Below are 15849 nucleotides of genomic sequence, written 5' to 3' on the forward strand. Positions count from 1 at the left end.
GGGGGGGAGAGCAAGAGGAAAGAAATATCTACAAAAAGAGATTGTTTAAAAAGTCTTTATTTAAAAGACTGGGGATAAACATTACTAAAGTACAGAACATTGTATTTATGTGGCTACAAAAATAAGGAATTTTTAAAAATCTCATTTTGAAATTGCTAGCTTTGACATCTGTGTTTTAATTACAGAAATGATGGGCCATATTAATACTTTTTTCCATTTGTAAAAATATAAAATACTGTACATTTTAAATATTTGTGTAAATAGCTAAGATTGCAAAACAAAATATTGTAAAACACTTTTATCAACACTATTAACAGAAGTAGAAATGTCAACTTTTTTGCTTACACACACACACACACACACACACACAGAGTGTTCTCTGCATTATTGCTAACTAATCATATTTTGGTGCTTTGATATCACCCTCCCAAACAGCTCAATGATTTTAAAGTTATAACAATACTGTTTACCCCACAATAAGGCCAAATGTTATTTTAAGAAGAACATTTAGGTTGCAATCTATGCACATTTACCTGGGAGTACACATCACTGAATTAAATAGGACTTACTCCTGAGTGGACATGCATATAGGATTACGCAGTTACTGAATTAATACTACTATAGAGTAAGCTAGAAGTAGTCCCACAGGATTTTGAAGTGGAGCTACTACAGGAATCATAGAGATGTTTCAATACTTCTTATTGAGGTACATTTGCACTGAAACAGTTTTCTAAAGCAGCAATGTAACAATTGCACCGGACTGTTACAGTATTTATTTATTTCATTTTTATACCGCCCAACAGCCGAAGCTCTCTGGGCGGTTTACAAAAATTACAATAGCAATAATTAAATCACAGGTGGGCACCCCTTCAGCCAGAGAACCAAATTCAGTTTTGATACTCTCAAGAGCCACATTCCAGTGAATGGCAAGGCTGAAGGCAAAGGGGGAGGAACAAAAGGGGTAGAAGCAAAAAATACCAGCATATTGTACCTTAAAGCTCTTACTGCCAATAAGCCTTAGAAAAAGCATTTGAACCTTTTAGAATAGGAAAAAAATCTACACAAAAGCAGGGAAAACATATTATTTGGGGTTGGGAGCAGGTGTGGTCATTTGGGAAACTCTGGATTTGGCCCCCTGGGCATGATGTTCTCCATCCCTGAATTAAATTATTCACTGTATTGAACAAGCTATTCTCATTAAGGTAGTGTAACAGACTTCAGAATGCTACAGAGACCATAAGCAGCACTGCAGATATGTTCTGTTTACATGAAGCCCTTTCACTACCATTCCTTACAGAAACTTCTCCAACTTAAATATACAGAGGCCATCAGAATTTAGCCCATAAATATTTGAAGTAAGATACATTGCAAGGGGGTGGATCCAGAACCCGCCTTCCATCTGCTGAAGGTTTCTGATCCAGCAGAGAAATCTCACTGGCCGAATGGAGGCAACAGCAACCATTGATTTCCCTTCCTCCTGCAGTCTCTTTATTCCCCTCCAAATCTTCAGAAGGTTAGGGAACCTTCCAGAACAGTGGAAATGGCACTGAGGAAGCTGTGAGAGGGAGGAATCAGCACAGGTCTCCTCCCTCTACTTTCTGCTGGTAGGACTATTCTGAGCAGAATGCTGTTTAAGGAATGTTCCCACTGGCAGAAAAACAACAGGATCTAACCCAAGATCTCTAAAGTATAAATCACAGAAAGATAATAGCGTACATTAATTTTATTTACATGTTTTATGTAAAGGGGTGAAATCAAGGTGTATTTCTGCACTCAAAATCATTGCAACAGAACAAAAAGCCAATGTTTTGCCCTTAAAAAATCTTAAATTGCCAAAATAATCACTTTTTATGCTGATGATAGAATCCTTGTTTTAGAACCAAGTAGCTTTGAAGACATTAAGAGACATATAAGGAAGCCTCTAATCTCAGAGGCTTCCAAGTACTGAATGCCCTGCTGGACAGCTGGATTTGTCCTACCAGAATGCCCTCTTTTCCCTTTTTCTGAGGCCACGTTTTGTGACTTCGGCATTTCTTTTCCATGGTGGCTGAAAAGAGGCAGGGGATCAGAACTCAGAGGGCCTCTCCTGAGTGTCTATGGTCTCAGGAAAGGGAATCTGAACAATCCCATGTTTGTTGGGAGGCCTTCACAGGGAGAAAGTTTCATTGAACTCAGTGGAATATACTTTTGAGTAGAGAGATATAGGATTATACTGTCAGAGTGCTTAATTTTTTTGTTGGAATGAACATTTACTATAAAATCACGAGGCATGACTGATGGTTGTTGTTATAGATCTCAGTACATTGTAAAGGTCAGGACTGAGCATGTAAAAAGGTTTTCAATTTGGGCTTAAACTTCACGTGTCAAATGGCTGGAACAGGCAAGTTGATAACATGAAATCTATATCTTTATGCAGGCAGCTTATGACAACAGGTCTAGATTCAGCTGTTAAAATTGAGCAGAATATAAAACTTTCCACATTAGATGAAAAGAAAATTCAGCTAGAAGGCAACTCTTGAGCTACGGAGAAAGGATCATGAAATAGAAGAACGCTCATAGTAATAAAATATTTCCCTGGATTTAACCACCTTCAGATACACGATTTCCAGTGCCTTATGAATCCACTGACATACTTTATATTAACCAAAATGAAAAGCAAAAGTATGGAAAAGAACTTTGTGCAATGCTGCATTCACTCAAAGAGATCGGTAAAGTTAGACAGTGTTAGGCTATGTACAAACAGTCTGAATTCCAGAATTTGTAGCTATTGATGAAATTACAGTATTAAAGTTATGAACTAGTGGTGTGCAGTCAGAAATGGTATTTTGAAGAGTCAAAGCATTTTGAGCTTACAGGAAGAAAAACAGGCTTTCCCTTTCACACTTCAGGACTCCTGACCTTCTAGCTTTGCTTGTCTGTAATCCTCCGGGACTTGATCCAGTAGGCCTGATCTAAAGATAACAGTGAGTGCAGTCATTGCTAATGCTTTAGCTATACGCAAGGCGTATTGCTGTGCTGATTCTGACCCTGAAGAGACATGAACATTCAGATTAGTATAGCTACCAAAATATATAACATATACAATTCTGCAGTTTAATGGCTTCCAGCACACTAAATTTTTAGAGAAGCAGGTGTATGGCACATCAAAAACAGCTACTTACATGATGCTTGAGTGAATTCCTCAATATGATTCAGAGCATTTGAACCAGTATATAAAAAGGATGAATTCCTGGAACAACATGGGAAACATTCCCAAAGTTGGTGGAACCTGGATTATTTTAAGAAGAGGCAAGAAAAAAATCAATTTCAATTAGGTTAATTGACATTTGGTTAATTCAGAGTATAAAACTGCAAAGCATATAAAAATCAAGTTGTTTCCTACTAGCCCCAATGCAACTAAAGTCTCCTGGGCAGAATAACCACTGAGCTCCCACCTTTGGCTTGGGGCCAATGAAGGTTGAAGACACACTTGTAATAGGATCAGGGCAGCCTTGCGACTACAAGCAATTCTAACGGTAACAAAAATGTTTGCTTCTAATATAAGAAGCTTCATACACACACACTTACTTCCATCCCTATCTCCAAATTAGGTAGATCAAAGAACATTTAATCAAATTTTTATCATCTTAAAACAGCACAGATGTGTTGCGTTGAGCAAAATATTTAACTATTTTGAAAATGAAAATGAGGGCCACATTCTCCACACAAAAACAGCAACCAAATCCTGCACTACCTGGCGAACCAGACAAAAGAGCTTTACCTGAAAACTCCATCCTGAAACTCTTCCCATTTTCCCACATAGGTTTGCTCCAGGGATTTACTTTGAAGCATATTGTAGTAATCTGAATACTCGCTTTTTAATTTGACCTAGAAGGTTAAAATGAAAGTGTTAACATAACGATTACACGAGTTTACTCAGGAATAAGCTGCAGTGTAACTGCTTTTGGGCATTCAAACTACAGCTCCTGACAGGGCTAGTTTAAATACTTTGCTCTTTAAAGACCTTTACATAATGGACTCATTCAGAAGACACCTTAAACCTTTATTCACCATGGTTTAAGGTGTCTTCTGAACAGGCCTTTATCTCTGATCAGTGTTCCCCCACACTGTGCTAAAAAAAAGGGTGCCTTTCTTCAATGTTCAGCAGGGAAACTCCCAGCTCCTATCTGTGATCAGTGACTGGAGGTAAGAGTAGGTGTCCCCCTGCAAAGGGTTGGATGAAGAAGGGGGGGCAGTGGAAGTAGTTCATTGGGAGGAGGTTCCCCATCCTTGATCTGGATCTTTAAGAAAAGCCAGGATTTCTTAACCGTAGTGATATTTTCCCAAATTAAATAGCTTCTGGTGATCAAACCCTCGTACTTTGCATCCTGTGGCCAGAGCTGCAGCCTTGAAGCAGCTTTCAGCTTTCTCTGTTAGATCAGCCAGTTCCTTCAACAGAGGGGATACGCAAGCACACTTTTAGCTCTGGGTAAGAAGGTATTAACAGATGACTTCTCTCCACCGCATTTAATTATTCCTGAAAGATAAGAGCCAATTTATTTCTATAACAAAGTTACACACCAATAGAATATCACTTTTGATACCTTATTTATTTATCATATTTATACCCCGCTCCTCAGCCAAAAAAGGCTCTCAGAGCGGCTTACACTTAGCAAAAAAGACAGTCCCTGCCCTCAGGCTTACAGTCTAATAAAGACATGACACACAAGGAACAGGAGTTCAGGAGGGAGGGAGGAGAGAGAGAGAGCCCAACAGGAGCAGGCCATGATGTTTCTTCTGCCTGCTCCTGTCCCCTTGTTCTTTCTTCTTCCCCACAGGGCCAAGATGACAGTTTGCCCTGTGGGGGTGGGGGAAGAGTCCAACAGGAGCGGGCCATGATGTTTCTTCTGCCTGCTCCTGTCCCCTTGCTCTTTCTAAATAGCCCATTGTTAGTGTGATTAGCACCCTTCCATTCCAAGGTGATGATAATCAAAATAAAAGTCAGATTTCAGTTGTTATTTTTAATATAAAGAGAATTCAATTTCCAAGCATATGAACAATTCTGCAATTGTGTCATGAATTTCCTAGAGGATTGATTTGGTGATATTTTTCAGAAATCCTACAACCAATTGGATTAAGGCTGTAATCCTAGGTAAATGAATTTATGTATCCATCCTCCCACACCCCATTCACTGGGACTGACTTCTGAGTAAACAAACATAAAATCAGGTTGTGAGATTCTGACAGAACAAAAGGCATATATAGCTCACCATGGAGTCTCCAGGTTGGTTTTATTTGATGTCAGATGGTTATATGCAAGAACAGAAGAATTTAATGCATTAACTCCTCCCCAGCATGAGAAGCTTTTCCATAGTATTTCACAATCACACTAGGAAACAAAAGCCATCTCTATCTATCCAGAAGAATATAAACTCTGAAAAGTGCATTTAGTTATGAAGGAACAAGAATATGAATATTGAACTGAAGGGAATTTGGAGAATTCTGGCAGATTGTATGGCCAAACTCATCTTTGAAGGGAGTATTTGGTGTTTCAAGGATCAATCTTGGCAGGGTTTACAGTGCTATTTTATCATCAAACAAATCCTGCCTTCTTTTGTATCTGGTTAAGAGGGCAGGACTCTTGCAGCTTTAACTGTTGTGATGAAGAGGGAATTTCACCATCTACTGTATGCATACAAATGACACCTGATTAAATTCCCTCTTCGTCACAACTGTTAAAGATACAAGAGCCCTGTCCTCCTTTTCATATGATCACCATAGTTAAGATCATCGGAGCAGGTCTTGCTGGTTAAACCACAGTATGCAGATTGTCATCTTACACGGATACAGAAGCGGGCCTTCTCTGTGGTGGCACCCACCTTATGGAATGACCTCCCCCATCCCACTGCTATTTGGGAGGTACCAACTTAAACATGATTCAGGAGCCAATCGAAGAGCCATTTCTTCAGTCAGGCCTTCCATTAGTTATTTAATTATGGTGTTGCATTGGTTTTATGTTTCTATTAATATTTTATCCATTATTGTAACGTACATCATTATGTATTTGCCTTCCTTGTAAACTAGGACTTTTTAAAATATGGTCAGCAATATATACATGTAATCAATAAACAGATGAATAAATAGGTTGGAGGGAGGGACCGTGGGATGCGTGTGCGGGGCCCTCGCCCGCCTCACCTTGACGGCGGGGGCCTGGCGGGGGAGCCCTGCGGCGTTGGCGGGGCCGTGGCGAAGGCTCTCCAGGGCGCCTTTCAGGCCCAGCGCTGCGCCGGCGCCCACTTCGGCGATGAGGTTGTGGCCGCAAGCGTGGCCGATGCCGGGCAGGGCGTCGTACTCGCACAGGAAGCCCAGGCGGAGCGGCAGCGCCTGGCCCGCCTCGCCGGGGCCCCCGTCCCACTGCCAGTCCGCCCGGAAGGCCGTCTCCAGCTTGTAGTTGCGCTGCACCGACCAAGCGGCGGCGGAGGAGGTCGGCGAGGGGCGGCTGGCGAAGAAGCGCGTCATGGCGCCGTGTGCCTGGTGCTCCTCGTAGGCGAGTTCCGGCCGGCTCCAGATCTCCCGGCTCAGCTCTCCCAGGCGCTCCGACGACGCCTCGATGCACTCGGCTGCCCGCCGCTTCAGCTCCTCCAGGCGCACCGAATCGCCCGTCGTCAACTGGCTTCTTCGCCTCAGAGACGGAACCAGGCGGCCGCTTGAGGTTGCTTAGTAACTCCAAAGCTATGGTAAAGGAGTTTTGTTTAAATGCCGCTACGAATTCATACAGGGCCTCCGCCAGGCGCTGCTGCCCGTGCTGTAAGAGATGGATCCTGGGAAATGTAGTTTTTAGAGCAGCCCTATTTATTTTACATCACATGCAAGTTCTCGCCCAAAGACTCACTCCATAATACATTAGGCCAAACCCTCCCTTAACGCGTCTAGCCACGTGCTTCTGAGGGGCGTGTGTCAGAGAGAAGCTCTCCCACCTTATTGTGCAGTCAACCACAGAGGCGATGTCCTGTTGCTGTTGAGTCGTCCTTTACGCTGGGAAACGCGTCGCACGGTGTAACCGAGGAGTTGTACAGGACGATCTTCAGGCGCAGTCCTATGCCTGTTTAAACAGAAAACGTTCGTGGACTGTATTTTCTAAGCATGCATAGGATTATACCTTTAGCCACGTTTATTCAGAAGTAAGGCTGCAAGTTTCAACCTTATTCTCAGTTACTTGGCAGTAAACCTCATTGCATTTTGTGAAGCTTAGACCTGAGGAAACAAGTATAGCAGTCTCTGTCATAGGAGTGCAGCTAATAGAATAGAATATTTATTTCTTACCCACCTCTCCCTCTGGATCGAGGCAGGGAACATTAAATACAAAATCACAATAAAATGCAAAAAAGCAAATGGTTAAAGCATATAAAACTGACACAATATTAAAATAATAATTGGAGATGATAAAAAACATCTGGGTAGGACTGCCAGAAGAGATCAGTCTTTATGGCTTTCTTAAACTCAGCAAGACTAATTTTAGTCCCTGGACTTAATGGTTTTATGGGGGCAGGGCTTTAGACAGCCATACATATTGCTTCAGTTAAGCGCACAATTAACAATTCTCCCACCACCACACAATGCTTTACAACTATTTCTGTAGGCATGATACATTAGAACAAAACCAAAAACCATTTGCCAACCTTGAGAAAAGAAATTCTTTGCACATGTGCAGTTTCACATTTTAAATCTTAAATCATAGCACCCTCAAGAGTAATATCTTCAGTATCAGAGGCAATAAGCCAATATACACCAGTTGCTGGGGAACATGGGTGGGAGGGTGCTGTTGCACCGTGTCCTCCTGCTTGTGGGTTGCTGGACCAGATGGACCTTGGTCTGATCCAGCATGTCTTTTCTTATGTTCTTAATATGGAGTTTGCCAGCTCAGGTGCTAATCGATTTGCCACTACCCCGATAATCTGCTGCTCTCTAGGTAATCATTTGGGGGGTCCCAAGGTCCAGCCCTACTCGCACCACTATACACTAGTCTTTCCCAACCCTCCAGATGTTTTCCAGTTCAACTCCTATCAGCCTTATCCAGCATGGCCAATTGTCAGGAATGCTGGGAGTTGACATCTAAACACATCATCTCTGGTACAAATGTGTATGGATCAGGCTTTAAAATACTAATCTGAACAAAAAAGTTCCACTTGCGTCAACAGAAGCAGGCATCAAGTTCACTGGGGATCGAATGTACATCCCCATCAGCTGCATATAGGGGGTCTCCTTGCTCAATTGGGCACTTAATTTATAAATAGATCTCACAGAATTCAGCATAGAAACACACACCCCAAAAAATGTTTAAGAACAGGATATAAATTTTTAAAGAAGGGAAGTGGCTGCAAAGATAATTGGGTGTTTGTGTAATTTATTTATTTAGAGTATTAAAAAATGTCTCCAATGGCAAAGCAGCTATTAATCAGCCACAACATTCAAGCTAATGACACACAACTACCAAAATATTTTAAATATCTGTACAGAAAAATATATATGACCATTAAATAGCATTAATGCAAAGCAGCACTTGCTTCCTTGCAGAGAATAAGAAAATTCTGCCAGTTCTATTTTCTTAGGCAGACTTTTATCAGCTGAGTTGGAGCTTCATTAGAGTGGGATACTACCTAACCTAAGTGATCAAGTACTGTGGCTTGCGGATGACCTTTGCTGATTTTTTTAGTGTGAGTTTTATTGATTACTGTTATTCTAATATTCTGTTTATGATAGTTTTATTGTAAGCAACCTCAAGCAATTATGAAGAGACAGAGGATAAATACTTAAAATTAAATTATATAAAAGATATCACTATTTAAAGATTTTATGGTCATATTCAGCAGACAGCAGTTAACCTTTGACAATGTGGGACGTTGCTGAGTATTTAATAAATGATTGCAAATCCCTCTTTGGCAAGCTGCCTTGCCTGATTAAATGCTGCTCTCAAAACAACATCCCAGCCATAATCTCAAAAGAGCATTATTTTATCTTCCTGGTTCATTTTTGTCCCCTAAACTTTCTGCAGTTTTGTGTTCTCTAGGATGCTATTTTCTAGTGAGCACAAAAGAATATTTCCTCACACTTCTGTCACAAAAAGCAATGTTTGTGCAAATCAAAACAGATGTTGACACATTTGTACCTCAGTCCTATGCATGTTTACTTGAGGTAAGTCTCACCGAGTTCATTAAGAGCGCAATTCTATGTACGTTTAGACAGGAAATAAGTCCTACAACTCCCAGTATGTCCCAGCCAACCATGCTGGTTGGAGAATGCTGGGAGTTGTAGGACATTTTTGTCTAAACAGGCATAGGACTGCACCCTAGGTGTGTCTGGCCTTTAAGGATATACATCCCAACTTTCGTCCACAATAACCCATGATGGTTTTACCTTGAACTGCTTGGAACAATATTCTAAAAGGTTTGGTTTGCATATGATTGATTTAATTTCATCTCTTCTTGTAAAGAATTCAAATTTATAACTTCACGTACTCTAGAATACTAATTTTGTGTTGCTCATGTACGCTCATATTCTACCATTTTATAGCATAAAATCATGTAGAGACTTATGGAATTCAATGGACTCCTGAATGCTCTGGGGGATTTTCCAGTAGCTACATCCTGAAGGTTCCAGTCTCACTATGGGGTGGGCAACTTCTGGTCCTCCAGATGTTTTGGCACACAACTACCCTCAGCACAAACCAGCATAGCCAATGGTCTCTCAATTAACTTGTGGTTCTGTAACAGAATATTAGACTAGTGATAAAATGCCAGTAGTTGTTGACAAAATGATCCATTTCTAAATAAAACACCTCTCAACCTGTTACAAAGGTAATTAGCTTTAATTCTTGCTGGGCTTTGTACTTCGTTCCATATTTGATTAAAGCAGCACTGAACCTAATGCTGAATGGACAGATGCTCTGTACAATCAACATTTACCAGGGTGAGGGCATCATGCTGTGTTTAAATGGAACATTGCATCTAGCTTTTAAAAAAATATCAGCCAAAAGTTACCAATCCCTTATCCTCAAAAGTCTTCACTATACAGCCCATTATTGAGAAGCTTAGCCAGGATGGCTTGTACACGAGTATCTTGTATTTGCTAAATATGATTAGGAGTTATCCTCATGAGTAAAGAAACGTGATTGCTCCAAGACCCTCCACCTGATTGTCTCTTTGAAGCAAGGCTTTTGGATATAGCCAGCCAACCTTGACTATCAAGGAGCCCTCAGGGTGCCTGTTATTAACTCAAGAAAGCAAACTATTATTTCCTTTGTTTGATACTGGGAGCCTTGCCTTAGCAGCCTGGGTTACCAGTGTTTAAGGAACCCCGTGCTTTCTCTGCTGCAGGGTGGCAGCAACTAATGCAGAGGGAAGGTATGGGCTTTCCAGCAGCCATTCAGCTCTCTGGGCCTGCCCCCTGCCCTAGTGGACGGTGACCAATCAGGGGTTGCCATCCACCCAGGAATGCCTCTTCTGCAATGGTGGAGTGAGGTTTGCTGGAGGATGCACCGTACTCACCTTGCTCCAACAAAAAGTTGGGTAAGTCCCCAACTTTTTGAATTTGCAGCTTCACGGGAAAGCCCCGCGATGGCTGCTGTGTCGTATAAGCAACACAGCACCACCACAGGTCTTTCAGAGTGTATAGGCAGGTCTCAGCTCTAGCAAGCTGTTGCCTCCTTGAGCTCTCAGCCTGTAAGTGCCCTTCCTTGTTTTCAGAGTTCAACATACAGAGGCACTCTGTTGTGTTGACCACCAGCTCTCCTGGGTTTCACCTGGCATGTGTCATGATCGGCTTCTAGCACCACCCTTCTCGCTGAGCCCACATTCCAGGCCCACCATTTTCCTGGTTTGCTCGCACTTCCTGTTGTCTTGTATACCCTGTGAAGCATGCACTGCTGCATTTAGGCTATCTAAATTTCAACAGCATTGGGATCTTGGTTGCTTCTCAGAAGGGACCTCAGCTCTGCATGCATAGTCTCATTTGTGAGGCTGCAGATGTTACTTGCCCTCGTGGACCTATGGGGTGATGTGTCCCATAGTAGGACGAAAGAGTGTGGCTATTAAGATTGTGGACTTTAGGTTCTGTGGTTTTACACGGCTGGTGGGCAAGCTATGAGCCTAGGGCATGTGGAGGCTTGCAGGGTCTCAAGGGATACATACCCTAACACTAGGCTAGCTTCTTCCTCTTGCGTGTTTGCGGTTTTCTTTTGCTTCACTGCTCTGTATTCGAAGTTCTTTTTTGAACTCTATTCTGCATCATGCAGGGTTCAGGGATTTCTAACAGAAAAGTTTAGACTGCCATTTGTTCCTCATCTTCTACATCAGACTTGGTCTCCCAGAGTACAAGACCATGGTGCTCATTGCCACCCAGACCAAAGGACTTTCTTTGGTATGTTTATTATTAACATGAATCCTGTTATCAGTGAGACCTGCTGAACGTATGAGCTACCAGAAATTGTCCCACTTCCTTTGGAGAGCTCTGAAGAACTGCAGAGAACCATCCTTGTATCACCTGGTATTGTGTCATCCAGCCACCTAGCTTTATTGAGCCCTATAGCAGCTCAGCGATCACAAGAACTCAACTAACAGCAGGGGCAGTCCATTCAATGGTAGTGCTTGATTCATCTGTACATTTACTGAGTTATTACCACATATCTAAAGAATACTGCATAATATACAAGTCAGTGATTTTATTTATAATCCAGCAAGTAGTTGTACACAGCATACCAGTAAAATTGAGTGTACAAAACAAACATGATAGCAAATCAGCAGCAGTTCACTAAGAAAGTGAAAAAAATATGCTTAGCAAAACTACTTTACACCAAAAGCTTGCAGTGTAGCTCAAATATTTATCCAAATGAAAAAGTCTGTGTACAAATGGCACAGGAAACTCCCCCCCCCCAAATGTATATTTTTGTACATATCTGAAACTATCATTGCAAAACATTATACCTGCAAAGACAAGCCTTCAGGAAAAAAGTATCATTGAAATATACTTGTGCACTTTAGCTATTACATTGTTCAAGTAAGTCACCATCAAGCTGCTCTTACATTTCCACTAAGTTGCTGTTATAGGCATATTTGTGGGTGAGTTTTTTTTCATTTTTCAAAACTGTATATAGAATTCAAGAACACACTATTTGGTAGAGCAACAGTAGCCATATCATTAAAAAGCACATACAATATTGCAATAGCTTTGCAGCTGAAAAGGAATATTGCAAAAATGACCTTGATCCATGAAAAACTTATCTACTGTGAATTTGCATTATTTAGAGAAGCCTCAAAACCAGTTAGAGCAAAATTGTAAAATCCTAGGACTTCACAGCATATAGTTTAAGTGCCACAAATGGCACAGGTACTGGAACATACTCGTGTTGATTAACTGGTTCAGTAGAGGCAAAACCACACAATATGTGTTCTTTCATATGCACAAAAGTAGCACTCTCTGAAACTTTAGGCTTAACGTATGGCTTCTTTGGCAAAAGGTTGTCCCTCCCACCCCGGTGTATCACTTCATTGCACAACTACTACATAGAAAACAAAACTATAAAGAAAAACTGAACATTATTAAAAGAAACAGCAATTGCACACTAGTGGAATTGGTGAAATGTCATTCAGACTAGACATTTTAAAAACTTTTATTGGCTCATCCTGAATAATACAATACCATTAACATCAAACGCAATAAAGATCAACATTAGAAATAAATATATTCCCATATTTGTCTTTGTTTTATGTTCATTAAGTCGGCATGTCTCCAGTTTAGCTCTTATTCCAATAGCTGAATTCGGATATCACTTTAAGCCATGATGGGTTAATAAGCTACTCACAGTAACTGAGTTTGAAAATAAGCTACTGTTATTCCCCACACGATCAGACAAATAAGCTACTGTGTGTAAACTTGAGTCATCCCCCCCCCTCTGTCCTGCTGCAATCCTCCCTGCCCAGCAGTTTCACTCACTGACAACATCACAACAACCTATTTTAACCTTCCGCAATATCGCAATGGGTAAAGTATGGGTAAAGTATGGGTAAAGTACAGGGGTTTAATTCAGTTCTTCCAGCAGCATCCTGACATGGGAGTGGTGGCTTTAAAGCACTGGAAGTTTGCAGGATTGGGAACAAACGTCCTACACAGCCACTCCTAGTCAGGAAGCACCCGGATGCACCATCAAAACCCTGCCTGATTACACACCAAGGAGCGAAAACCCTTTTTAAAGTGGCTAGAATTCTGGCCCTTTTTGTTGGGGTCCAAGACGTTTTACATGTAGCATCAAACCTGAAAGATCCCAAGCGCTAGTGGCCCCTGTCCTTGGAGAGCATCAAAGCAAGTACTTATAGGTGCACCCTGCCTCCTTGCTTTTGCGGAATAGTATATCATTTATTGCAGGAACAAGTCATGAATACATAAAAAGTCTAGCAAATGTTAAGCATAAATAATATAAGACACTACCCTTCCAGCTCACACTTACAGAAGTATAAATGGTTAAGTCTAGACAACGGTATATCAGTTTTCTTTCTTCTTTCTATGTTTTGAATACTAGATACCTGAACACTTACAAAACCATGCTATATCAATCATCAGTATCTTAATTGTTCCTTGTCCCTGTAGTTTCAAAGGTGGAGCTCCACTGGGGTGATCATTATTGCAAATGGCTTTAGTGTTTTGCCGCTTCCTTGTCTCATGGCTTGTGGTTCTTCATTCCTACCTGTCTCAAGTCTCAGCAGTTATTTCTCATTTTTGTTCTCCAGTTTGTGGCAGCTTCATTTGTAGCCAGAAAGTCATCACCCGTAGCACTTCTATGCCTAAAAGCACCCGTAACTCTGCTGCTTGTGCTTGCGTGGAGGCAGTGAATAACTTTCCTTTATATCTTATCATTAATTTGAAGGAGAATCCCCTGCATCTTATCAACTTTTCTGCATAGAGCTTGAGATGACTTCATCTCTGCAGGGCTCCTGCAACTATCTTGGAATACTTGCAGCTTACTGCCTTTGATTTGGAGGTCACAGATATTGTGGAGCATGTGGAATATTCTCTCCTCCTAGTAGTCTCTCTCAAACGGTATGTCTCTTGGCTGCCTGCCCTCTGTTTATCTTTGCCTTAACACTCGATGGGTCCTTTCAAGGTCATCCATTTTGACAGTGAATTTTGCTTGTAATCAGGTGAGTTCCTCCTTCAGAAAAAAAGCCCAGTCCTCTGCCAAAACTGCTCTGAGTTGCTGCCTTAGTAATAAGATGCCAACATCCTCTGACAGAGCCTTTTGTTGCCTTTATTTCGCATTTTGCCATGATAGCTCCCTCCTCTTTACTCAAATACTCCAAGCTGTCAGTTGTATCAGCTATGGAAGCAGTGAGCTCTGGCAACTCATCCTCTGCTGCATCCCCTTTGTAGATGCAATATTTAGAAGGTGAGGAATCCAAAATTTCAGTTATCAGTGGATAAAAGAAACCCAGGGATTAAGGAATTAGTGAGTTATGCCTCCATCTTGCCTACTGGCAAGCCCCTCGTGCACCCCACCCCCTGACAAATCATTTTGAGACTATAAACCAATAGGACATCTTCCCTCTGAAAGGAAAAACAGTAAGACCCACATCTACACACATATAAATGGAATCAAACACTAATCCCTGTTGTCCTCCAAAGGAAGGTAATGTCTCAAGGTTCAGCCATCTCTATTGTCTTTGGCCCTCAATTTCAACATGCCATGGCCATTTATCCGTGTAGATGCTGCTTCCATGAATATCAGCAGCACCTCCAGACACAGACCGTTGACATGCAAATGCTGCACATGAATGGCCGGGCACTCATAAGAAGAACCTATTAAATGAAACGGCAGCTGCAGGGAACATCTACATGGCTAAGTACGTCCAGATAGTCCTGTTGTTTAAGCAGGACCTCTTTATTTTGTTTATTTAAGATTTAGACTCTCCCAAGGCAGCATGCAACAAAACAAATAAAATAATCACAATAAAACCAGAATGGTTAAAACCAGCAGCATTCCGGATAGCAAACGCAGCTCTCGACATGGACGCTCCACAGATAGTGTTTAACTTTGCTATCAGTGACAATATTATTGTCCCCAACAGTGAATACTCATTATCAGTTCCTGATGAAGGATCCTGGTATCCAAAACATTGAGATTTTTTAATCACAAATCTATGTTTTCAACAATACCATTAAAGATCTATTATCCTGCATAGCACCAGAGCTAGTCTCTTTTCTCGTACCACTTATTTATTTGTATCCCGCCTTTTGCCCAATACTGGGCCTCAAGGCGGCCTTACAAAGTTTAAAACATACATTGTAAAACCTAGGAAAAGAAATGTACCAAAAGCCCCACCCCAATATTAAAACATAAACGTTTAAAATACACGACAAAATTATAAGTCATTAACATAGATGGAGGGCCAGTTTATTCTCCAAAGGCCTGCTGGAACAAACAAGTTTTAGCCTGCCTCTGAAAGCCCATCAAAGAGGGAGCCAGTCTAGCTTTCTCGGGAAGAGAGTTCCAAAGCACTGGAGCAGCCACCAAGAAGGCCCTCTCCCATGTTCCCACCAAGCGCGCCTGTGAAGATGGTGGGACTGAAAGAAGGGCTTCTCCAGAAGATCTCAATGCACGGGCAGGCTCATAAGGGAGAATACGGTCTTTCAAATAACCTGGACCCAAGCACTTAGTGGTGCTTTTTCTCCTTTTTCCATATCTTAAATCCAGATACTACCATAAACCCAACATCATGGCTATTAACATGTATCCCAACTCAATTATAGGCCAAGGTAAACAGGTAAATCTACTTGAAGACATGCAATCATAGGTCCTGGCAGACCTCAGCTGGAACAGAATTC

The 15849-nt window shown here is 41.5% G+C and overlaps 1 protein-coding gene and 1 long non-coding RNA gene across 2 annotated transcripts; both read right to left on the reverse strand.

Moving 5' to 3' along the window:
- Nucleotides 1–76: 76 nt before the first annotated feature.
- LOC134398461 (uncharacterized) lies at nucleotides 77–4512 on the reverse strand. The gene is made up of 4 exons (XR_010025416.1): nucleotides 4360–4512; nucleotides 3761–3867; nucleotides 3162–3268; nucleotides 77–3027 (listed from the first exon to the last, which is right to left on the reverse strand). It is a non-coding gene; the product is annotated as an uncharacterized LOC134398461 (long non-coding RNA).
- A 1314-nt stretch (nucleotides 4513–5826) lies between these two features.
- Nucleotides 5827–10791, reverse strand: LOC134398212 (xaa-Arg dipeptidase-like). Its single transcript, XM_063125463.1, has 2 exons — nucleotides 10778–10791; nucleotides 5827–6685 (listed from the first exon to the last, which is right to left on the reverse strand). The coding sequence occupies exons 1-2, from the start codon at nucleotides 10789–10791 to the stop codon at nucleotides 6070–6072; spliced, it is 630 nt and encodes a 209-aa protein (XP_062981533.1). The 3' UTR covers nucleotides 5827–6069.
- Nucleotides 10792–15849: the final 5058 nt, after the last annotated feature.

This window comes from Elgaria multicarinata, chromosome 4 (assembly GCF_023053635.1).
Source record: "Elgaria multicarinata webbii isolate HBS135686 ecotype San Diego chromosome 4, rElgMul1.1.pri, whole genome shotgun sequence".
Classification (NCBI taxonomy): domain Eukaryota; kingdom Metazoa; phylum Chordata; class Lepidosauria; order Squamata; family Anguidae; genus Elgaria; species Elgaria multicarinata.